Source organism: Ambystoma mexicanum, chromosome 11 (genome assembly GCF_040938575.1).
Source record: "Ambystoma mexicanum isolate Mex_15411 chromosome 11, UKY_AmexF1_1, whole genome shotgun sequence".
NCBI classification, from domain to species: domain Eukaryota; kingdom Metazoa; phylum Chordata; class Amphibia; order Caudata; family Ambystomatidae; genus Ambystoma; species Ambystoma mexicanum.
In genome coordinates, this window is record NC_090934.1 from 948,851,169 (window position 1) to 948,875,429 (window position 24,261).

At 44.9% G+C, this 24,261-nt stretch overlaps 1 protein-coding gene across 1 annotated transcript in view; it reads right to left on the bottom strand.

Moving 5' to 3' along the window:
- LOC138503959 (choline kinase alpha-like) overlaps positions 1-24,261 on the bottom strand; it is a 233,403-nt gene that overhangs the window by 105,860 nt on the left and 103,282 nt on the right. Inside the window, exons 9-10 of the mRNA XM_069624094.1 lie at positions 23,518-23,626; positions 9,812-9,918 (exon numbers count right to left, since the gene is read on the bottom strand). Of these exons, the coding sequence (XP_069480195.1) occupies positions 9,812-9,918; positions 23,518-23,626 (216 nt within the window). The remainder of the gene's footprint in view (positions 1-9,811; positions 9,919-23,517; positions 23,627-24,261) is intronic.

Below are 24,261 nucleotides of genomic sequence, written 5' to 3' on the forward strand. Positions count from 1 at the left end.
CTGATATGGAAATAAGGGAAGGCACAGGGGCTCAGATGCTTACGAGTGATGGAAATATGGTTGAGGTGGATGTTTTGAACCTCAGAGTAGTGGAAACTCCAACAACATGAAGCATGGGAAAAACGCAATACAGGAGAAGAAACCAAAATCAGATGGAACAATGGGGAGAAGTCTGGAGACACCCCAGCTGGTAGATATTACTGGAAGGTCATCTGATGAGCCCAGATTATTGGAAGTAGGGAAAAATGCCGACTTGCAGCTCACCTGAAAGGAACTTGCTGATTTTACAAATAAAATAGCATATCAGAAACGCTCGAGTCTTACTAGTGTGACGGAACGGGTGCATATTCTGGACGAATCCCTAAAACAAGCAGACTTGAGAGCTGAACTGGAAATGGAAGAAATCAAAATCCATAGGTTAAGGGAAGGAAAACTGAATGGTAGTGGGGAAATAAAGGAGGCTCCCCAGCAAGGAGAAAAAAAGGAGGGTAAGGAGTGCTTGCCAGAGAAAGGCTTGTCTCAGACCCCAATAGATGCATCTCAAATTGATTTGGATGAGGTGTTCTTACAAGAAATGGGACAGAGTAGCCCGGTGGGTTATCAAGACGGTGAGTCGGACTTGGAGCAAAACAATACTTCATCACAAGGCTCCTCTACACCAGGATCAAGAGTGTCCCATCAATGTTGCAAAATGTGTATGTAAAAATCAAAAGGGAAACCCTCCTTTGGGATCTGAGGATTGGGGCCGCCTACAACAACTTATGATGGCCTCTCTCACAACATTCCTTTTGCCATTTACCAAGCTTCATGAGGCTAAGTTTCGCAACTAAAATGGAGGTGAGAATGGACAAAGAGGCTGAGACCTCAAACTGGCAAAATCGCCTTTGCGATCTAGCACGGAGGGAGACTATGGAAAAGTCTTCTATGATGGAGGCTCTGCTGTTAGATGGTGAGTGGATGTGGGCTCAAATAAAGATGATGCAGAGGAAAGAAAATACGGACAGCGAGTTCCAAGCAATTGATTTGGAGCGTTTGGACCCAAAAGTTCTGTCAAAGGCACCATCCCAAAAAGAATGTTCGCCAAAGAGGGCAAAGGGTGGAAATGTTTTCTCCATGTTCAATACTTCAAAGGAAATTGATGATAGAACCAGGCAATCTATGATGGCTACTATAAATAAGAAACCTAGGCAACATATGAAAAAAACTAAGAACATGCCATGAAATATAAAGAGGAAGTCCAACGGCTTAAGAGCGTTTAAGAAATGTGCGCTCCCAACCAGCTAATGATAATAAGCCAAAGAGAGCATTGAAGGAACTGGTGATTGTGGAAGATATCCTGGAGGAAAAAGCCAAGAAGGGGAGCAAAGAGGAAGTGGATGATGAAATCATTAATTTAACAGGAGATGACCTTAGTGACCTTAGAAGAAGTCGAAAGAGGAGGATGAGGAAAGGTGGAAAGACATTAGTAATTCAGAGTGGGCAAAAATTGAAAACCAACTAGAAGAAATTATAAAAACCACTTCAAAAGGATAATATGAAACCTAAGGAAAATCAGATAGATCTGTCACCTCTGAAAGAGAAAACCCCTTTAGAACAATGGAGGATAAGAGAAAAGAACTGGACATAAATGAATTGAGAGAAGGTGCGTGGGCGATGAGATCGCGGCTGGGGGAAACTCCAAAACTCCCCAGGGGGAAGATTAGTCAAGGTGAAAAAAAGGAAAAAGTCAGGAGTACCCAGAGAGCCACCTTTAAACTATATGTTGAAAGAATTAATGGGAAGTGTTGATTCACCATTTCTAAATAGAAGCAATTGTCTTCGCTTACTGAATTGTATTGTCCCAAGGCATCAGGTCACCACGAGAGATATTGGCGGCGTGGAGTTTGTCTTGGATAAAAGAACGGATTAGGTTATCCTTGTTAGGACAGTTTTTCTGTCCAACTAAGGGCTTAGTAAAACCATTCAACTGAGGCAGTACAAGACTCCACTCTTAGTATAAGTCTGTACCACCTGAGTATATGGTAGCGTAGACAGAGCAGCCAGGCTTATCTTAGGCGGGAGAGAGGGCTGTAGAATCAGTACACATGCAATTGTAATACAAATGGTCCAATTAAACATTGAAACACTATGTATTGTAAAAATAAAAGGATTTATTTAAATATAGGTAGACCCAGATAATTCTAGGGGTAAGTAAATACTAACACATTATATGAAATCACAGTATAAAAACACAACACTATACTTGAAAGTACGCAGACCCAGGTATAGACCTTATTTGAAATACCTAACAGTAGTTCTAGGGGAGTCAAAACGTTTTCAGACACATTCATAATAGGTCAAACCTATTCTTGGAGAGTAAAAACCAATGGTTACTTTTTACAATTACATTCAGTAATGCAAGGGCAGTAGACCCTTCCAGTTGTATAATGATGATCAGTACGAATCACTTAGTCTACTTTTGGTGAATAGTGGAACACCTATTCTAGGTGCAGTAAAAACCTATAACTACTTTTGTCATAACACACAGTTATACTAGGTGAGTAAAACCTAAGGATGTAATATACAATTACAGGTGCTTTTGAAATCGGGGAACTCCAGATAGAGATACGCAGTAACTCGTATAACTTATTTTTGGATGGCACACAGCTAACACAAGGTAAGTATAACCCACTTACTTTGTTTAACCTCACAATGAAGGGGAAAGTAAAACCCAATGTTACACTTTTTCTGCATGACAAAGTTATTCTAGGTAGGCAACAACCTAATACAGACTTATTCTGGACTAGCAGCAAGTCAGGGGAAGCAATACCCAGTTGGGGGACACTCATACAATTATCCACAAAGGACTAATCTGGTGATACCAACACTTTACTTTTGGGAAAAGGCACAAACCCAATCACAGGAGAGTAAAATACCTGCACATATTAGACTTGCAAAACAGTTGCTAAGGAAGAAAAGAGGTTCACCATACTATTAAGAATATAGCATCACACATTAAAGATCAATAAGAACTTTTTTAACTGTTCACTCTTAGAATTACAGTTACCAACCAACTCTTTACAAGTAATGTTTAGACACTTATTTTCTTTTCTAGGCAGAAGTCCCAATCCCTTGAAAGTCTTTCCCTTATTCTTGAGCATGAGTATTCTCAGTGGCAGAAGGGGGGTAACTAGGACTAGTGACCAACAGGCAGTGTCAGAATAGGTTCTTTAGTAGCAAAAGTCAGAGTTCCTTCGGAAAACTGGGCAACAGGAGAGCACTTTACTTCTAAGTTAGAAGAGGGTCCAGGGGCTTCGCAGAAGATAACCCAGCAGGATTCTAGCAGGGGGACTGGGTGCACTGGATGAGAGGCCTCTCCATTCACAGAAAACAACCCACAGTTACACAGAAATCTTAACAGGCTTAAGGTAAGTACATACCCAAGCCAACACAGTACCTCAGCATTGAAGGGTCTGTAGCCAAATACCCGGTCAGTGGATTCCTTGTCGTTGAGGCTGAAAACAAGACCTCAGAAGGGACTTTGCAGCAGGGATCGATGAAGGCTCTAGGCAAGGTTTCCCTCACGGCTGAATGCGGTTCTGCGGATTTGGCACCTTTTCAAGGAGCATAGAAAACAGAAAATCGTGGTCGAATTCTCGTTTTAAAGATCCAGAACTCTGGTGAGGGGACTTAGCCTCGATGCATGTCTCTGGAGATCCACCAGGATGCCTGCGAAGTTTCAGCAAGATTCGGAATTCGGAAGACTGTGCGCCGCACGATGGCTTGAGGTCCCAGGGTATTGCAACAACGCAAGGTCGGAGCAACGTGTCAGATAGCTCAAAATGCAGGTCTCCTTGAGTCTAGTGGGTGTCACCAGGCTCTGGGTCGATTTCGTTGTCGCCAGGTCGATTGGAAGGAAGGGCTACAGCTCCGGTTACACAGCAGGCTCTCTGGTCGCTGGATATCATCTCAGCGCTTTTCCTTCATCTTTCTCTTCGGTTCCGGTGGTCGACAGATCTTCAGCTTCCAGGTTTGCAGTATTTATCAGGAATTACAGCACAACCTCTGCATTCTCTCTGTGCATTTTTCAAGAAGGGGCGGTCTGGTTGTCCAATCTGGACAGCCAGCCCCCCCACTGGGATTTGTCCCCATTCAAGCAAAGATTAAGACAAAGGGCTGGGGAGTTTTGGACTCCTCCCTCACTTCCTGCTCTCACAGACAGACTGGAGCCTGGGCAGGGAGTCCAGGGGACTCCCGCCGAAGACAAAAATCACAAAGGAATTTCCCAACATGGATGTCAGGGGAAGGAACAAGAAACACTAAAATGGCGAAAAAAGAAGACAGGGGCCATTTTGGAAAAAATTGACACCCTTAGGTCTCTTTACTGAAGCTGTGAACACAGCCTGCGGTAAAAGTGCACCAGATTTATACAAGGTATCACTGCCACCAGCCATTGAAGGTAAGCTTGTCACTGTAGCAGAATTGTTACAGTTTTAGTGTGAAAGGGGATGCATTGTATCTCCCCAGCACTCCACATAAGGTGGGGTGTGCTGGTTTCACTGAACAAAATGTAAAAGGGATCCTAAGATCCTTTCTACCCTTGGGAACTGTAGTTCACTCAAGGTTAGCACAAGAAAGTTAAAAGGGGAGCCCCTAGGGCAACCCAGCAACAGACACTTATTGCCGATAAGTTGTTAAAGAGAATAACTTTAAAAAGACACTATCGCGAGTCTTAAAAATGACACCCATTAAGTGATTTAAAGATTATGTGAGTGTGGAAAAAGGTTCCCACTCACTGAGGTATTAAGGAAAAATATCCCACTAGTAAAGCAAAATGTTCTGGGGTTGAACCAGGAAAGGAAGATTTACCAGTTCTGTGCAAATCTTACCCAACAATCCTCCATTTGGTGGCACAAGACAAGAGGGGCCTAATCTTATCTTTGAAAGATAAATTCCTTCCCTTGGGCTATGAAGTGAGTGACTTTCAGGAGCGGCTAAGAGAGAATTGGAGGGAATTAACAAGGCAATGGTCTTGTTGAGGAATTTAAGAAATTGGGCCCAAAAAAGCGGTGTTCTGGATCTGAGAAACTGGGTTTGTTAAGGGTGTGGCTATCCCTTTAAATCTCTTCATGATTAATATCTTGAAAGAGAAGCCTTGGAAAGAAATACTTGCTTGTATTTGGCATTTCTTGATCTCGAACAAGCGTTTGATGGAGTCATAAAGGGAGAAGCTCTGGGGTAAATTAAGAGCATGAATTGCCCAGAAGATTTGGTAGAAGCTATAGAGGCGCTACACACACTTCAGTGTGGATTAGACTCTCAGGTAAAAGGCATATGTCACAAAAAATACCTACTTACCGAGGGTTGAAGCAAAGGTGCGCCTTGGCCCCATTCCTATTCGGTTTGTATATTGCTGACTTGGCGGTTGCACAGAGAGGTAATTGCTTTCCCTCCGAAGATAAATGGCACGCTAGTACCCTGGATACTTTTTGCAGATGATATGTATTTTTTTTTTTTTTTTTTTAAGACCTTACACCTATTGGTCTACACTGCAGAATCCATGCATTTAATCTATATTTAAGGGAAAACGGCATGAAGATGAACGTGATCAAATCAAAGGTAGTGGTAATGAAATCTGCCTATAAATAGAAGGTCGAAAAGTTCACTTGGAGAGTGGAAGCTGAGCTAATGGAAGTGGTGAAAACAATAACCTAGTTAGGAGTGGTGACAAATAGAGTGTTAGGGATCAGGGACACTATATTCAATTGAAACAAAATGGCCACTAATAAATCAGGGAACAATCTTCCATAGGAAATATGGGCGATTCACAAGGATTCCGATCTTTTCCTTTTTTTTTAAACAAAAATAAATAAAGAAGAAGTCGCATGGTTCAGAAGCCCTATTACATCTACCCCGGGATATATGGGAGAAATTAGAGGGCCAGTTCTGGCACACTTTGCTGTGACTTCCGAATGCAGTACCAGTAGGTGTTAGACAAAAATTAAAGTTACAATCACTGGAATCCCTAGTCCTATGGAAGTCAGTGGCTTTCTATAGGAAGTGCAGGTATGAAAAAGACATTGCACCCTTTGAAATCTTTAATTCAACCAGAAATAAATCTGATAAATATCTGATCCAGTGGTATGCAAAGATTGAAAAGATTATACAGCATAATGATACCAGTCCAGAAGCGTTAGAAGTAAATTCGATCAAAGTTGAGCAACAATTGCAAGACAGGGACTGGGTCAATACGTTAGAGAATTGTAATAGAGTGAAACTGAGCTGTTCAAGATCACTAGAAAGAAAGGGCATGAACTCCCTCCCAAGTTACCTGCAGAAATTCCTGTCATGGTACTATCGCGATATGTTGCTTAGGTGTAGGCTTAATTGCCTGCCAACGGGTGACGTTTTGTGGGCACGGAAGATGCCAGGCATTGAAGATGATTTATGTATCTTTTGCAAGAAGAAAGATATGGTAGATACCAATGTTCCCTCTAAATATTTTTCTCTATGTGCGGAACTGGTTTGCTGTTGTGCGCACATTATTTACCGTGTGCGCACATTATTTACCATGTGCGCAACTGACTAATGAGATCAGCCACTTTGTGACCATGCGTATTTAGTGAGCTACCGTTGCAGAAGAGAGTTTGGAAAGAAATTCCCTCTTCCCAGCCACTGCAATTCTTGACAAATCTTACACTTTTTCCAAACACATAGGCTAAAATAAAATGCGCCATATGTGATTAAACAGAAAAATCAACCAGTACCATGCAAATGTTTTATGCCACTGGAAAATCACTAATATGTACTACAAAACACAAATCTCTTGTTTTAAACTGATGTGGCTGTCAAGAAATTCTGACAGAATACATTTGCCAACGAATTAATGGCAATTAAAAGCAATGTGTCAAAACATACTGATATGAGTGCAAGTGCCACTTAAATGAAGTAATTCAAGTGCCAGGAGAATATGCTTCTAATAATGTGTGTAAGAATGATTATTGCATCAGAATAACTGCACCTCAGAATATGATAAAAGATTCCTGTACTTCTACTTACTATCCACATTACGTGTCCTGTGGGTGGTGATAAAACCGGCCTTACAGCTAAGACATATACACCATCCATTTTTACTCCCTAAAAAAAAATGAAAATGTGCCCAGCAAAAACGAGAAACCATGAAAATGTTGTTGCTTCGACCCACAAAGCTCCACTGATATTTTTTCGAATTAGTGACCAGTAGAGCAGTGGCATAGGAAGGAACTCAATATTTACGCCTGATCTCTTTTAAGGGGAAGAACATCTTTTAATAAGCAGAAAGTATACCTATTGGCAGAGCCAATTACTTTTTTACTCCCTGAAAAATCGTTTGATTCCAAGTAGGGAGCAAAATCTGATTAGAGCCCCGTTTATGCCCCTGACATAGGAAGTTAAATGACAGGGCACATAATAAAGTCTATAGTTTTGCCCACCCTTCCACACCACAGCCTAGATAAAATTAAATAAGTGCCTTACTGAGGTTTATTATGGAGCCCTGCTGAAGAAAGTCACACATATATGCCTTTTAAGTTAATAGCATCAATTCATCAGAGATACAACTGATTGAGTGCCTTCTTCTATAACTATGGATCCCTCTTCTGTAATTCTTTGTTATCAGTTAAATAAGATGCAAGGGATGCTAGAGACGATACACACAGAGCACATGGTTATATTGAAAAGCCCTCAGCAGCTGATCATAGAAAGAAAAAGGAGCTTTTGTCTAGAAAGGTACTAGAATTTCCTATCCTTTAGCAAACAAGCAACACATTTCCTTCAGTGTACTGCCGAAACGTCTGATTTGGTTTTTGAAATGTGCTGCTTTGTTCATCACCTGCAAGGAGTAAATGACCCGTGCTCTTCCACCCATACCTTTCCCCGGCCCTTGCGCTAGCCTCCAATACTAGTTGATAGAGCACTGTAAAAAGTGAGGGATCATAGCAGTAAACACTCACTGGGATATTTGCAGACCCACAATACTTTGTGGGTGATGCTTTTTGTAAGGCACAATGAGTAACAGAAATTCTGGCATGTGAATGTGATGCATATTATTCATATTACAACAAACATAAAACAAGTGGATGTAGGTACACATCTGCTAATCTTTCGCAGAGCCAAGAGAGAAAGAGTCAAAGTTGTCCGGTACCATCTTAATGTGTTCTGGGGCAGAAGTTAGAGTCATCAGGTAAAAGTGTGGTAGAATCAAGCTTAGGAATCATGGGTGGGAAGGGAACATTATCAGGGTAATGTGTGCAGGAATATCTTGGTTAGATTCTTCTGTTCATGCAGCCAGTTTTTCATATTAGTTTTTAACCTCTTGTGTGTATTCTGCTGTTAGGGATTTTGAGTGTTTACAGTCACTCTTGCATAGTAGTGTAATGCAAATGAGCAGAATATTAAGACTAGTTGCTTATTTGAAGAGAAAGAAAATTTCAAGTAATTTCTGTGACTTGAGTCTTATTACATTTTTTTTTTTTTAAATAGGTGAGAATTGTCTGTGTGCGCTGCTAAAAATCTTCTGAGCGGCACCCAGAAGGAAGCTGGGCAGGCGCACATGCACACAGCTTAGAGGGAACACTGGTAGATACACTAACCCATTGGGTAAGTCTGTGACTCATTAAAAGAAATGAGAACTATCTAGGAAAATATTTTAAGGGTGAAGGTATGTTGAGTCCAAACGAGTGGTGGGACTGGGTGATAATTGGAGAAAAGCCAGGTTTAACGACAGTTTAATGATGAAGGAATGGAATAATACATATGTAATTGTATGTTTACTTTCACTTTTATATCTTGTTTTATGATTCCTTTTTTTAAGATGTCATAATGTTAAAGGTTTTGAGCAACCAATAAAGCAATTAAAAGAAAATAGGATGGCAAATTGGACTTTAAAAGACTGTTGAGAAACTACCTCTATAACTCAAAGCTCTGCTAGCATAACTAACCACCTGTTTTCCACCCTCAGAACTACTATCTTATATGTGTATGTAAACTAAATGCATTACTGTATTAATTTGTGTACGTGTTACGACTGTTCTACAGTAAACATGTCTAGACGAAATACAGTTGCAAGTGTTTAAACATGTAACTGCGTAAGAAGTATTCCAAGTGAAAGTGATATCAATTGAGCCCTTATGTGTTGGTTCATCGTATTAAGTGAATTACAGTGACTTGTGTATATAAAATAAAGATCTATTTTTACTATAATGTATGTGTGTTTATTTGATGTAATTTACTATTTGGGTACAGTGCACTTAGCTACAGCTCACATCTTCCTCTTAAAATAAGCCTGACTGCTCTGCCACTCTACCAAGGTCTCGGTGTAGTACAGACTGATACTAAGAGTTGGGGGATCTACAAACCACTGCAATAGTTGACTTCAGTCTTACCTTCAAGTAGGACATTAGGAAAACTACCCTAACAAGGAATCTTGCTCAGGTGAGAACTTAGTTTATTTTAACATTTATAGAGCGCACCAAGTCCTCAGGCATCAAGGTGCTTGTATAAAATGTACATATGAATACAAATAAATGCACATGCCCCCACTGACATCACTACTTCGGGTCTTTGTTAGAGTTCTGGCAAGGCCACACTGCAGCGCTACTGCTATCCCAATATACCAACATGTATAGATGACATCTTATGTCCCATGCTAGTTAGCAAGCTCAAATACGTCTAGGGAGTAATGTTAAAGAATGTAGGTAAATTATATAAGGAAATAATACAATGCAACTAAATCTCATGGAAAGAGATGCACAGCAACGTACTACGCAAATACGCGTAGAGAGGATCAAGTTACCTGTTAACTTCAATCAACATTTCACTTTCAATTCTTGACTTCTCTTCATTACTGATGTTCTCGAATCCGTGTTGGAACTCTGCCAGGTAATTAGTGAAGAAATGAATCTGCCAAACAATCAGAAAATTAAAACAGTGAGTGCAAAAGACATGCCATTTTCATCTTAAACAGCAACTCCTGAATTAGATACATTATGAATAACATTAGTGGGCAACTGAAACAAATCGGATTGATAGGAGAATCTGCATAAACATTTCTCACATTCTGGATCAGACAAATAGAATTTACCTGCAATTCTGTATCCTAAAGATAGACAAGATTATCTCTATTTTGCATTATGGCCAGGCAGAGAAAAACACATTTAGAATGCAATGGAAAAGCTTGTCCAAATTCCTGGTCAGAAGGGGTCTGTGATAGTGTTGGCATGACCGGCCACAGTCCCAAAATGCAAGAGAAAATACAAGCTAAGGAAGTCCCTGTGACATGAGCTAGAAACTACAGAGAAGGCCAGACACCCAGCATATAAGCACAACACAATAGGCCTTAGGCGAAGCTGACAAAAGGATTGATGCATTTCTGAGAACCATTCATGAAGAAATGCAGACTGCAGCATACAGTAGACACGTGCATACATTAAGAGTATAGCCTATCTAGAATAATGGCAGAGGCAAATAATGTGCAATAGAGAATTAGGTTTGGACACATACGTAAGCAGGATAGAGGCACAGTGTGTATCCAAGCAGCAATAAGAGGTTTCATTAGAAACACTAAAGGTAGAAATAACAAAATATAAGCACCTCTGACATGCATTAGTTGTATAACATATAAAGTAGGCCTCAAGGCAAAAGCAGCGTTGCAGGCCATTAAGAATGGATAGGCCTCAAACACACAGATTATTCCGCACAGTAAAGTACATCCAGTTTAGGTTAATCTTGGAGAGAGACACATAAAAGGTCCCTGGCCGCAGAAGACAGGATTGTTAAAGAAAGAATCCCAAAAAGTAGATCCATACAAGTATAATCTTAACTTCTTCAGTGACCAAACAATAGCAAAACATTCTCTTTCAATGGTTGCCCACTTTGTTTCGGGTTCCTTCAGCTTTCTGCTGATGAAGCAGATGGGGTGCTCCCTACCTTTCTCATCCAGCTGACTCAGAACTGCACCTGTATCTGTATTGGAAGCATCTGTTTGCACAATGAAGGTTTGGCTGTAGTCAGGAGCTCTTAGGATAGAGCTTGACAAAGGGCTTTCGTAAGTCCTTCAAATGCCTTGTTGCACTCCTCATTCCATCTGACCTTTTTAGGAAATTTGGGTGAGGAGACCACATTCAAGGGAGAAGCTATGGACCCATAGTTCTCAATGAAGTTCCCATAATAACCAGTGAGACCCAAGAAGGCTCTCACTTGGGTTTGAGTAGTAGGGGTGGCCCATTCCTGTTCAGCTTGTACTTTGCTAGGCAATGGCCTTATTTCACCTCCTCCTTCCTCATGCCCAAGGTAGACCACTTTGACATTTACTTGCCTTTATGGTCAGATGGGCCTCCTCAAGAGCCTGCAAAACATATCCTAGGTGGTCAACATGTTCTTTCCAAGTAGGGCTGAACACTGCAATGTCATCCAAGTATGCCATGCAGAACTTGATTAACCATCCTTTGGAATGTTGCAGGTGCATTTTTTTGTCCAAAAGGCATTACCTTAAACTGGTAGAGGCCTGCTGGGGTCGAAAATGAAGTTTTCCCCATGGCATGGTCTGTCAGGGCTATTTGCCAATAGCCGGACGTTCGGTCAAATTGACTGAGGTACTTGGCTGAACCAAGTTTGTCCACCAGACCATCTGTCCTATGTAAAGGATGGACATCAGTATTTGTGACTGCATTTAGAGCTCTATAGTCCACACAGAATCTCAACTCCTTGGATCCTGCCTTTGGCACTAGTACAACTGGACTAGACCATGGGCTACTAGAGCGTTCTATTACCCCGAGATCAAGCATCTTGTTGACCTCTGTGGGTTCTGACATTATCCGACATCCTGTAACCTCTGCTTTCAACAGGTAAACAGTCGCCAGTGAGAATATCATGCTGGCCCCAAGGGGTCAAGCCTGGTGATAGTGAGAACAGGGAGGCAAACTGATTTAACAGAAACTTGCACTTCTCACGTTGTTCCAGTGTCAGATTAGAAGAGAGATTAACTCCTCTATCTTCTCATCTAAAGGTTGTCCCCTGAGGAGATCAGGTAGAGGTTCACTCTCTTCCTCCTATCCAGCTGAAGCTAGAAGCAGCCTCTGGTCTTGAGACATAGGCTTTTAGACGGTCGGTGTGAAAGACCCTGGGGGCCTCCTTAGGATTGCCTAAATCCACCGGATAGTTGAAGTCTGCCCTACAGGGGCCACCTTCTGCCAGTAAAGACTGCAGCTCAGGATGGTCTTTAGGATCCAGATCTCCAACAGGGGCAAGGTCTTCTTCCAGCTCTGAATCTTCAGCAGCTGATTCAACCTTCCCTGGTTGTTCCTCACATGGGCCTCAGAAACTTCTTCTCTGGTTTTCTGGCAGCAGGTTCAGACTCTGATGTAATCTTATCCTTCCAGGACGATCCCATTCTCATCCTTAATCCGATTCATTCCCAGTCTTTCAGAAGCCCCATTATGATGGCTGAGGGACACCTAAGAGGTACTCCGTCAAAGTGTGACTGTCTGGTAAGCAGCAGGTTTGGGCATGTTTCCTTTTTGACCAATTGCCCTCATGCAGTATACTTGTAAAACAGACAATACTGGGCAGTAGGACAGGAGAACGTTGGCTGGGAGCAAATCAGACAAAAAATGTCCTACCTTCAAGTTAAAATGGTAAACTGGTTGGAAATAGACACAAGCCGTCCAATGAGGGACGAGGTTTGAGGAAAAAACTGGAATACAGAAAGCTGATAACTGCCAGAGAATGTGTTCCTGATGCTCAGATACACATTGAAAGAAATAACAGAATATTACCAGTGCAGTGCATTATGGAAGCCTGCACTCTGGGCATAAAGGAGCAGTGATTCTCTCCTTGTTCAGTTAAGGCTACCTATTGGTCCATTGTGTCTCTATGAAAAGGAGTTTGGAAAACCAGTTTTAAATGTACTGCTTTTTCTTTTATGGAGAGTAAATTGGCCGAAAAAAAGGTTTTTTATGTCAGACCGATATTTATTGAAAGCAGGTGATATTCAGTGTTTATGGATCGCATTGAAGCTACCAGGAGGATGATGGACTATGTTTATTTGTGGTTGGCATTCTCAGATCCAGATCAAGCCCTTTCTGCAACAATTAATGAAATTAAGACATATGCGGGGTTCATGTTTAACACAACAAAATGAGATTGTTAAACTTCACTCTCTCAAGTAAAGAAGTCTATTTTTTGCAAATCAGAGTTCATTAACCCGAGCTAAAAATATCCATCAAGTATCTCCAGCCAAGTCACTGGGCTATGGAGGGTAAGGAATACAAAAAAATGTAGCAGGTGCCCCTCCACGCCACCCAAAGGCTTTATAAAGGTTCTGCAGACCACTCAATCTATAACAGGTCTAATGTACTCCTCATATAAAGAACAACTTCTTGACAAGGTCACTGGGGAAAACAATAGAGCATCCATGGTGAGGGGCCTGGGTGCCCCAATTGAGGATTCCACCTCATCTCTGGCTAAGGATGTGCATGCCCTTCCCCAGATGAATGATCAAGCCCTCCAGTACAGTACAAACTCACTTCCAAAGTACTACAAGGTTTTACAGAGTAGATTTTTCTCTGACAGATCTGGGCAATGCTGGATAGGATGCAGCGAGATCGGCTCCATTCCCCAGATGAGGTGGAAATGTTCTGCTATGAGACTTCTGACTGGTTGCGTCAGCCAAGGTCTGTCTCCTCTGCAGAAATACTCCCGGATTTACGCTGGATATCAGATCCAATAAAAGCAATATGATGCATTCCAAGGCTACGGGGCAAAGAAGATGCTTCTAATAAGCTTTGGGCTATGCAGTGCACAAACCTATGTTCAAATAGGTGGTTTCGCCTACAAGTGATCACATGTAGCTACTTGATGCCCAGTTATTTTATTCCCACCGTATGGTTGGGACTGTTAGGAGCGAGTTGCAGGGAGTCCAGGGGTGCAAAAGCAAAATTATCTTCTTGAATATTTTAATCTTAATATGATCGTCAAAATCAGATGAACAAGTTAGTCTTACCTGGTAACGTTCTTTCGATGGGATGGCCCGACGACGTATTCCATATCTATGACAGTAATCACCACAGCTGTGCTGCGTCAGAAAATCTTCGACGTCTGCGTCCTGCGTCGATACGCCGCCCTCGAGGACCTCCTCCGACGGCCGACGTCACTGGATGTTATAAGTAGGACGCACGACGCCCCTAGCCTCAGTTGTAGTTTTTTCCCAGAACGTGTGTCACCAGTCGTCTGACACACAAAGCCTTGCGGAAACGTAAGCAGCAATCGCTTTAAGAAATTCTGTAGCGGGGAAGGCAGGGAGAGAGCGATATGGAATACGTCGTCGGACCATCACATCAAAAGAACGTTACCAGGTAAGACAGTAACTTGTTCTTCGAGGGGATTGGGTCCTCCGACGTATTCCATATCTATGACAGACTCCTAACGCAGTACCAATGCAAGGAGGTGGGAATTTATTTTTTTTAGAAAACAGAAATTTAGCATGCCCAATCAAATTGCGGAAAGGACCGCCTTGCCAAAGGCCAGATCCTGCCCCTGGATGGAATCGAGGGAATAGTGACGTACAAAAGTATGTACCGAAGCCCAGGTGGCTGCATCACAGATGCAGCCAATATCTGCAGGGCAGTAGAGGCAGCCATCCCCCTGGTAGAATGGGCCTGTAAGCCGACCGGTGGGTCCTTACCCGCCAAGCGGTAACACTCAGATAGCCAAAATAATCCAGCGAGACAAAGTCTGTTTCGTCACAGCCTGTCCCAAACGCTTTCCAGCGTAAGCAATAAAGAGCTGATCGTCCACTCTGACCCGGGACATGCGTGAAATATAAAAGCTTAACGCTCTCCTAGGATCAAGCCTATGGAGCCTCTCCTCTTCCTTACCAGGATGTGGAGGAGGATAAAATGCCGGAAGAACCTCCTTCTGGCCTAAATGAAATTCTGACACCACCTTCGGAAGAAAAGAAGGACGAACTCTAAGGACCCTGTCCTTATGAAACACCGTGAAGGGTGGCTTAAATGAAAGTGCCTGTAACTCACTCGCACTGCGAGCGGAAGTGACCGCAACTAAAAATACAGTTTACAGAGTCAACAGTCTCAAAGGGCATGAATGCAAAGGCTCAAACGGAGCACTCATCAGAAACTTGATAACAAGGTTCAAATCCCAACCGGGCACCTGGAAAGGTGACGGTGGGAACACATTAATGAACCCTTTCAGAAACTGAGAAATTAAAGGAATTTTAAAATAGGAACACTCTTCAGACGAGCGCTTAAAGATGGACAGCGCCGCCAGGTAACCTTTAATGGTACACACTTGAAGGCCCCTGTGGGCCAAAGAAAGTAAAAAAGACAGAACCATGGGAATTTCACATGCAAAAGGATCCACATTCTTAACCCTGCACCAGTCGCAGAACTTCCTCCAACGGGAACGGTATAGGGACTTTGTTGCGGGCCTTCTGGCCGAAAGCAACACCTCCATCAGTTCTTCAGGGAGGTCCCAATCCTTATACCTCAACCTTTCAGAAACCAAGCGTGAAGGTTGAGGGACCTGACCTCTGGATGGAGAACCTGACCCCCCCCGCTGTGAGAGCAGATCGTCTCAGATGGACAAGTCGAGATGGTCCGGGTACCACGTCCTCCGGCCCACGCCGGAGCAATGAGGATCATCCGGGAACCGAACCTCCGTAACCTCTGCAGTACTTGTGGGATGACGGGGACTGGAGGAAACGCGTATAGCAGTGGGAATGACCACTCCACCACGAACGCGTCTCCTAAGGCTCAGTTTGGAGGAAATTCCCACGAGCACAACCTCTCGCACTTCCGGTTGACACTGGAGGCGAAGAGATCCACTTGAGGGGTCCCCCAAAGGGCGAAGATCTCCAGGAGAATCTCCTGAGCCAACTCCCTCTCGTGAGCGATCGCGCTCCGCCTGCTCAGAGCGTCCGCCGTCTCGTTTTCGTCTCCTGCCAGATGAACTGCCGAGATCGAAACTTCCTGCTGGATTGCCCAGAACCAGAGCTGCATCGCCTCCCTGCACAGAGGAAGTGACCCTGCCCCCCCCGCCCCTTTTGTTGAGGTAGCGCATGGCCACCGTGTTGTCCGTCAGGATCAGGACATTCTTTTCTCGCACAGTCGGCAGAAAAGCCTTCAGGGCTAGCCTGACGGCCCTCAGCTCCAACAGATTGATATGAGTCTGGACTCTGACGGAGACCAACGACCGCTGACTGTCAACTCGTTGGCATGAGCTCCCCATCCCGTGAGGGATGCGTCCGTCACGATTGTCACCTCCAGCCAGGGCAGCCAAAATGGGATTGCCTTCGTCGGCCCACCACAGAAGGTCCCGGCCGACCGAAGACCGCACCTAAACAGAGTCTGACATCCTGAAGGAGGACCGAGACCACTGGAGCTTGAGTGCCCATTGCAAAGATCTCATCCGCAACCTGGGCTCTGGCACGAAAAGAATGCAGGATGCCATGAGGCCGAGCAGTCTCAAGAACTCGAATGCAGGGAGAGTCTGGGCAAGTTGAAACTTGTGCACCATCTGCTGAATGTGATGAGCCCTCACCTGGGGAGGAAAACACTGCCCCAGGGACGTGTCTAGCACCGCTCCGATGTACTGGAGCCTCCGAGTCGGTGTCAAATGGGACTTCTTTAAGTTGAGGGAGAAGCCCAGCTTGTGGAGGGAGTGGCAGGTGACTGAGATGATCCAGGACTTGCTCGGGAGAGCGTGCCCTGATCAACCAATCGTCCAGGTAGGAGGTGTGCTGCCACCACTAGCACGAGCTGGGTGAAGACCCTCGGGGCGGAGGTCAATCTGAACGGCAGGACCCGAAGCAGAAAGTGCGAGTCGCCAACCGCAAACCTCAGGTACTTCTTGTGCTTCGGATGGATCGGCACATGAAAATAAGCGTCCTTGAGGTCGAGAGACACCAACCAGTCCTGAAGTTGAAGGGCCTGGAGAACTTGAGAAAGAGTAACCATCTTGAACTTGTCCTTCCTGAGGAGTTTGTTCAAACCGCGCAAGTCCATGATGGGTCTCAATCCCCCGTCTTTCTTGGAAATCAAAAAATAAGGAGAATACCATCCCTTGTTCCTCTCCGCTAAAGGCACCAGTTCTATGGCGCCTTTCTCCAGCAGGGATTTAATTTCCTGCGCAAGGAGCGGATCCAGACTCTTCAAAGAGATTCCCCGGTGGATTGTCTTGGGGCCTCTGTCGAAAAGGAAGACAGTAGCCGTGGGTTATGATCTCCAGAACCCACACATCTGAAGTAATGGCGCGCCACTCTGAAAGATGCTGCGCCAGCCTTCCCCCAACTGGCAAACCATGGGACATGGCCTCATGACTGAGCTGAAGCGGCTGCGGCGTTGCATGAGGGCAAAGAGGCAACAGCCCGAGCGGCCTTGGCACCTCGAGTACCTTGTTTTCCACCTCTGGCACTGCTACGGTGGCCCCTTTGACTGGCAGCTCCTCTCGCTTTACCAAAGGATGAGTAAAAACGAAAAGGAACCTCCCCTCCATTGCTGACCCCTAGGACGAAAAGGCGGAGGTTGTCTAACTGCAGCGCCCAACGACTACGCTGCAGCTTTCGAGGTCTCCAACCTCTCAAGGCTCTCGTCAGCCTTGCTGCCAAAAAGATGTTCCCCGTCAAAGGGCATGTTGAGGAGCCGGGCCTGCACATCAGGAGCAAACCCCGACTTCTGCAACCACGCAAACCTGCGTATCACGGTGCTCGACGCCATGGAACGGCTGACGCAATCCGCCATGTCCAAACCCGACTGAACGGCCTCACAGATAGCATCCTTGCCATCCTGAACCATGGCAAGGAAACCATGCAGTTCATCCCCTTCGGGAATATGTTCAGCCGCCAAGGAAACGGTTCCACAGAGTGTCGTAAAACGAGACAAGGCACAAATGGAGTTGACCGCCAGAAGCGCCATACCCCCTGCAGAAAACACTTCGCCCAGCGGTCAAAACGCTTGTCGTCCCTATCAGGAGGGATGGTAGGGTACGACGCCTGCTTTGCCAGGGCCGTAGCCGCCTGCACCACCAAACTCTCCGGAGTAGGGTTCTTGGACAAGTAGCAGGGGTCACTACTGGCTGGGCGGTATTTTCGCGGTAAAGACTTACTCACTGCCGGAAGACTCTCCGGAGCAGTCCAAGCCGCCGCCACCCTCCTCTGTAGAGCCATATGAAACGGCAGTACCGGGTCAGTTGGTGGACCAATGTCGAGGATATCCTTAAGGTCACCCTGAACAAACTCCCCTGGGGGAGCAGACCATCCTAAGTACTCGGTGACCCGTGACATAAGGCGCCGGTACGAAGAATCAGCATGAGAGCCAGGCTCAGGCCTACAAAACTCCACCTCCGGAGAGGTGTCCAGCCCACTAGCATCATGCAGGGACTGCCTCAGGTCCTCAAACTGGCTATGGCCCGGGAGAATCTCGTCAGGCACCGTGTCTGGCACCATGCCATCATCAGAGCCCTCATCCAATGAATTCCAGATGGCGGTAAGAAGGCACAGAACTGGAACCAAAGCCATGCTTGACCTTGGCCAGAGCCCCGAAAGGCATCGAGAGAATCGGCGTCGACGACAGACGCGGCGCTGACCGCATCAACGGCGTCGACACAGGCCTCGAGGGCGGAGCCCCGAGTGTGTTCCTCGACATCCTGGGCGCCTACGTCTTCCTCGGAGGCAGAGCCTCGAGAGAGTCCGTTGACGACCTCGGCGCCACAGGTGTCGATGTCTTCCTCGAAGACTTCATAGGCTCACTCGGTCTCAAGCGCGTCGAGGACCGGGACATGGACCGGGCATACTGAGAACGATTCCCCTTGTCCGAGCGGGACCTTTCCCGCGAATCATGACGACCACCCGAGCCCGAAGGCGTGCGAGCGGTGTCTCAGCTGATCACGACCGACCCCACTCGGAGGCGCGGACGGACCAGTGCCCTGCGTTTCGAGAATCGCCAACATTTTCTTCCCGAAGGAAGCCCATTCCTCCGGTGTCGCATGCTTGGTGGGGTAAGCGACCCGCCGATGGGCAGAGTCCTCGGATGAGGACGGGGAAGGTGACCGATGACGGCGCTTCCGGGAGTGCCTCGCAGAGGAGTGGCGAGACCGACTCCGGGACCAGACCCACTGGACTTCCGACGACGACGCTGAGAGTCGCCCCTCGAGTCGTCCGTCGAAAGCCCCGCAGACCTCGACTTCCAGGGCTTGGACACCTTACCTACCGATAACTTCTTGCGCTCCCGCAAGGCTTTCGACGTGAGCGACTGGCAGTCGACACAGTCATCCGTGTCGTGGGCCTCCCCAAGGCACCAGAGGCAGGCGTCGTGCGAGTCTGTGACTGACATCTTGGACCCACAGTCCCCGCACTTCTTAAAGCCCGGACTTGGTGTAAAAGACGAGGTAGACATCTTCACGAAGAAATATTTCAAACAGGTTCGAAGAACCAAGAAGGCAACAGAAACTCCAAAGAGTCGAGGCGCGCCGAGATTCCCGAAGCAAATGTTCGTGGGAAAAACAGAACTGAGGCTACGGGCGTCGTGCGTCCTACTTATAACATCCAGTGACGTCAGCCATTGGAGGAGGTCCTCGAGGGCAGCGTATCGACGTCATCGACGCAGGACGCAGACGCCTAAGACTTTCCGAAGCAGCACAGCTGTGGTGATTACCGTCAGATATGGAATACGTCGGAGGACACAATCCCCTCGATCAGCTTAGTTCAATGCTGGATGGGTGTAATTCATGTGCTGCCATCAAGTATATAAATTAAATTTTAAACTTTTAATGCTGCGCTAGTCACCATCGACAGGGGTGGTGGATGCAGAAAAAAGCAAAAATGGCCAAAAGCGGGTCGGAAGAAGCAGGAACAGGAAAGGGACAGAACTAATTGGGAAGATATGGGAAGGTAAAGGGAATATGGTCGTATAAGTACAGTGATGTGGGTTTAATGGTGGACATAATCATAAAAGAGGAAAGAACAATCCGTTTTCCAGGGAGGACAGTTTTTAGTACCTTAGAAGTACTAAAATGAGTGGAAGCATGTTTGTGGGATGCCCGAGATGTGCTTGGGAATCCTTTGAAGTGTGGAAGCCAGAATTGCCAGAAAGTTCTTTTATCTACCCCCTGAAAACCCTAGTAATGTAATCTGTCCAAGGCCAACTGTCACAAGTGACAGTGCCAAGCATTACTGTATAAAGAAGGTGAATGCGGGAAAGCCACAGTGGGGGAGAGCGGTTATGAATAATGAAGTGAAAACTATCTGGCAAGAGACATACATCCATGACCTCCACAAAAGGATGAATTCAATGCTGCGTGAGATGTAGGAGCAGTGTGATTAGTGTATTGTGTTACTGCTGCTTCTGTGTGCTGTAGACTGCCATCTTAGGTAACTTAGAAATGCATTGCCTGTTTAATTATATTTCCCAAGGGATGCAGAAAAATTCACTGGTTGAAATGAAATCAAAGGTAGAGCTGTAAAATAATGCATTGCAGGCTAGCTAAGGCAAAGGAAAAATTCACTGAAGGACACCTGCTAGAAGGGCAACTGTCTATTGCAAGGCCCGTTTACAGTGACACTATGGCTTGCTTTTCTGTGAAGTTCCCCAGTGATGACAGTACACCTTTGGCTCAGCTTTGAGGCCTTCCTGTGCCACCTGGATGTGACCAACCAGTGCAAAAAGGAACAGGAGATCAACTGTTCTGCTTGCTCTGTCAACCCTGAACAAACCACAATTGTCAGGTTCTATCGAAAGGAAAGTTGAGGCATTCTGGCCACTCTAAGAGTTAGATTTCAACTGTGGCTCTTCTAGGGAAAATGCAGTGAACTATGCCACCTGGAGGTTCTAGAACCTTCTAGGAGCTTTATAGGAATGGCAATAGTGGTGAGCTGAGGCTGGTCTTTTTTGGGACTTAATTTGCATAATCCAGCCTTGCTTACTGTTAGGTAAGAATTAGTGCAGTCTAACTGGTGTGGGACTACACAAGACTTAACTTTTGGTATTAGGTAACCCACTTTTTAATACAGGCCTGTACTACACACGTTAGTAGTGTGACTGAGCAGCCAGGCTTAACTTAAGAGGGGTAATGTGAGCTGTAGAGCTGTACAATGAAATCAGTAAATACAGGTGTCCAAGTAGACTCTTACACACACAGTTAAATAATACAAATGTATTTATGCACAAAAATATTTAAAGCATTCTTTAAAAATCAGTAACATTAATCGCAAGTTAGGATGCAATAAAAAAGGGAACATTAAAGCAGGTGGGTAATTCTTCATATGTTACAAATTTCCCAGCACCAAGGGTGATGTCATTTGAGGTCAGTATAACACTTCGCAGTATGGAGTTATCAAGGGTGGAAAAGTTAGGGTTAGATCTGAACATACTGGTATTCTACAAAAACAGTTAGATTCTCTGAAAGGGATGCAGGCAGTCATTTATCCCAGCATTACAATTAAAACCTGTAAGGGAACAAGCACTGCCAAAAGGCAATAGGCTCAGAAGGAGGACTTTAGGGAGCCAGGACAGCCAAAGTTAATAGGCAAAGTCAAGGTTCTGATCTTTTTAGAAAGGTTTCTTAAATAGTCTTTCAAAAGGAAATCCCAGCAACTTAAGAGGAGTCACCTTGAAGAAGCACAGACTGAAAGGCCAGTGCAAGTGAGTCAACTCAGAGTAGGGTTAAATAGCACTCCCAAAAGGTAGGAAGCACCTGAAATGGCAAAAGGATAATGTACTCCAAACCCCACAGTACCTCTGAACTGAAGAAAATGTTCCAGCTGGATGCCTTCTGGTTGCAGTGCGGCAGACACTTGTTCCTGGTCCTTGGTCGTGATGACGAAAGGGAGGACATCTGGCGGGCTCCTGCGGCAGCACTCAAGAGGGACTCGGGAGCAATAGATTTCCATTGATTCAGAGGCTGTGTTTTTGGTGCCTTTTTCTCAGCGCCAAAGAAGAACAAACAGCTCTGGTAGGATGTTCCTTGATTCCTCAGTCCTGGACTGTGGTGACGGGACTCTGGAAATAATGCACTCACAGAAAGAAGTCGATGTACCCCAGGTATTAGGATTCTGCAGCCTTGGAAAGTCACTGCAAGTCTGGGGTTGCTCCAAAATAGAGTTTGTCTTGAGCCTAGTTAGCCCACCAGCCTAAGGGAGGAACTTTGCCTCTAGTCCCAAAAACCTTGCTTTTTATGCACGTTCCCATTCAATCACACAGCAGGGTGGCTGTCCTCAAGGACAGCCAGCTAGCCAATTGGAACTAGTTTCACTCAGGCACACCTAGAGACAAAGGACAGGGAGGTTCTCCCTCACTTCCTGCCTTTCCAGACACACTGGAGCCTGGGCGGGCTTCAGAGCTGAAGCCCGCCAAAGGCAAAAACACACAAAGGACTCAAACCCGATTCAAACTAAAGAGTAAAAGCCCAGAAGAAACTGACAAGAAATTGTGAAAAGGGAAGACGGGACATTGAGAAAATGGTCAGACTTGGGTGCAGCACTGCAGCCAAAGTATCAGTCTGCAGATACATGCCACTAGGTAGTAAAAAATAAACCACTGCCACCAGCCATTCAAGTGAGTTAGTGTAGCAAAATGTTACATGAGGAATGGGTTAAATGAGTTACTATGCAACCCCCAGCACTCCACATAGGGTGGTGTGTGGTGGACCCATAAAAGTAAAGGTAAGACAGACAGGGGTCATCTTACTATTATTGGGAACAGTGGTTCTTCCAGGAAAATGTAGTTAAAGATTATGAAAAGTCCAAGAGACTTCTCATTGGCACTGCACAAAAGGTGCTGTGTGTCACAATGCAAAAAGCAGATGCCTATGGCGTTGAAACACAATCAGTCAGGAAAACACATGAGAGTGAGGAAAAAAGTCCCCCCTCACTCAGGAGTTCACATTAAAAAGCCCTGAGTCCAGCAAATTAGCTGGGGATCTCTAAGGTTAAAGGGAACTGGCGCAGAAATGAAAATTCTCACTAACACTTACACTTCACGATGTGGACGATTGTTCTCTTAAAAAGAGAAAGTAATCTTTGGCTCAGCAAGGGTGTAGAGCAACTTGCCAGTTTACATTTGCAGGGCAACTGAGTGTTCTGTATTTGGGAGGTGTGTGGAGTGCTACACAACACCTTTCCGACTACTTCACAGCACGTGTCGCCTTATAAAAGACATGTGGCATTAAAATGAAACATAACATGACAAAATATCCAATGGCACACAACAGGAGATCTGTGCTTTTTTGTAGACTTTCATCCCAGCGGCTCCATCTAAATGATGTGGTCTTTTGCAATTCATGGAGGCAATACAATCCTGGGTATCCCACCAACAAGGCTCCAGTAAGTTTAGCACCAAAATATATCACATTAAGCAGGTTATGCTGGCGAACTAACAGTTCAGTGTTCTCCAGGAATTGGATGAGTATACATTTCTTTCATGGGAAAGGGACATGGGAACAAAGCACTAACAACCCAGATAGTGATTACAGTATTGAAATGTATACACCTACCTGTTGCTTCTTGCTGGGGTACTTTGCAAAATTTGCTTTGAAAAATGGAAATTTCTCATAGGTGTAATCGTACATCCATTCACAGAAATGATTTCCAATGTCAAATCCCCTGAAAAGAGAAAGAGAAGGGTTCTGTGTCTGGAGTGGATAAATAAACTACAGGCTTAATGTTTGCATTTCCAAAAATAGATATGGAAGAGGGAGGATGACAACTAGTAGAGCTAGACTCTTCCACTTAAGAACTGTAGGGATTCTTCAGACAATACGGAAGGGAAGATTGCTTACATGCAACAATTCGCATCCATGCAATCTTATCTCCTCTAATATTGATTAAACCTTTGAGCCAGATAATTCCAGACCTCAATGTCATATTGTGGCCCTTGATAGGTCAACTAACATGTGATTCACAACTCAATATTTGCAGATTCTCATCCTCCTCAGTTGCCTTATTCTGCTAGGACTCCAAATAAACATTGAAATATGAAAGGAGGATGTCCATGAAAGATTAGATAGATATTGCAACATTCTGCAGTAAGACTAATTTCTTATGTCTGGGTTAAATTTACAACACTGTACCCTGCATACATTGAAGAAAGACTAAAGAGACCTTCAAAACAGAGAATCCACACAGGCATATCTCTGGCCAGTAATTCAACACTTAGGGGAGCACAGACCAAAAGTTCTAGACTCCATCTTAAAAAGAAATACTTGCAGATTTGTTTTGCTCCGCTCGGTAACATTAAC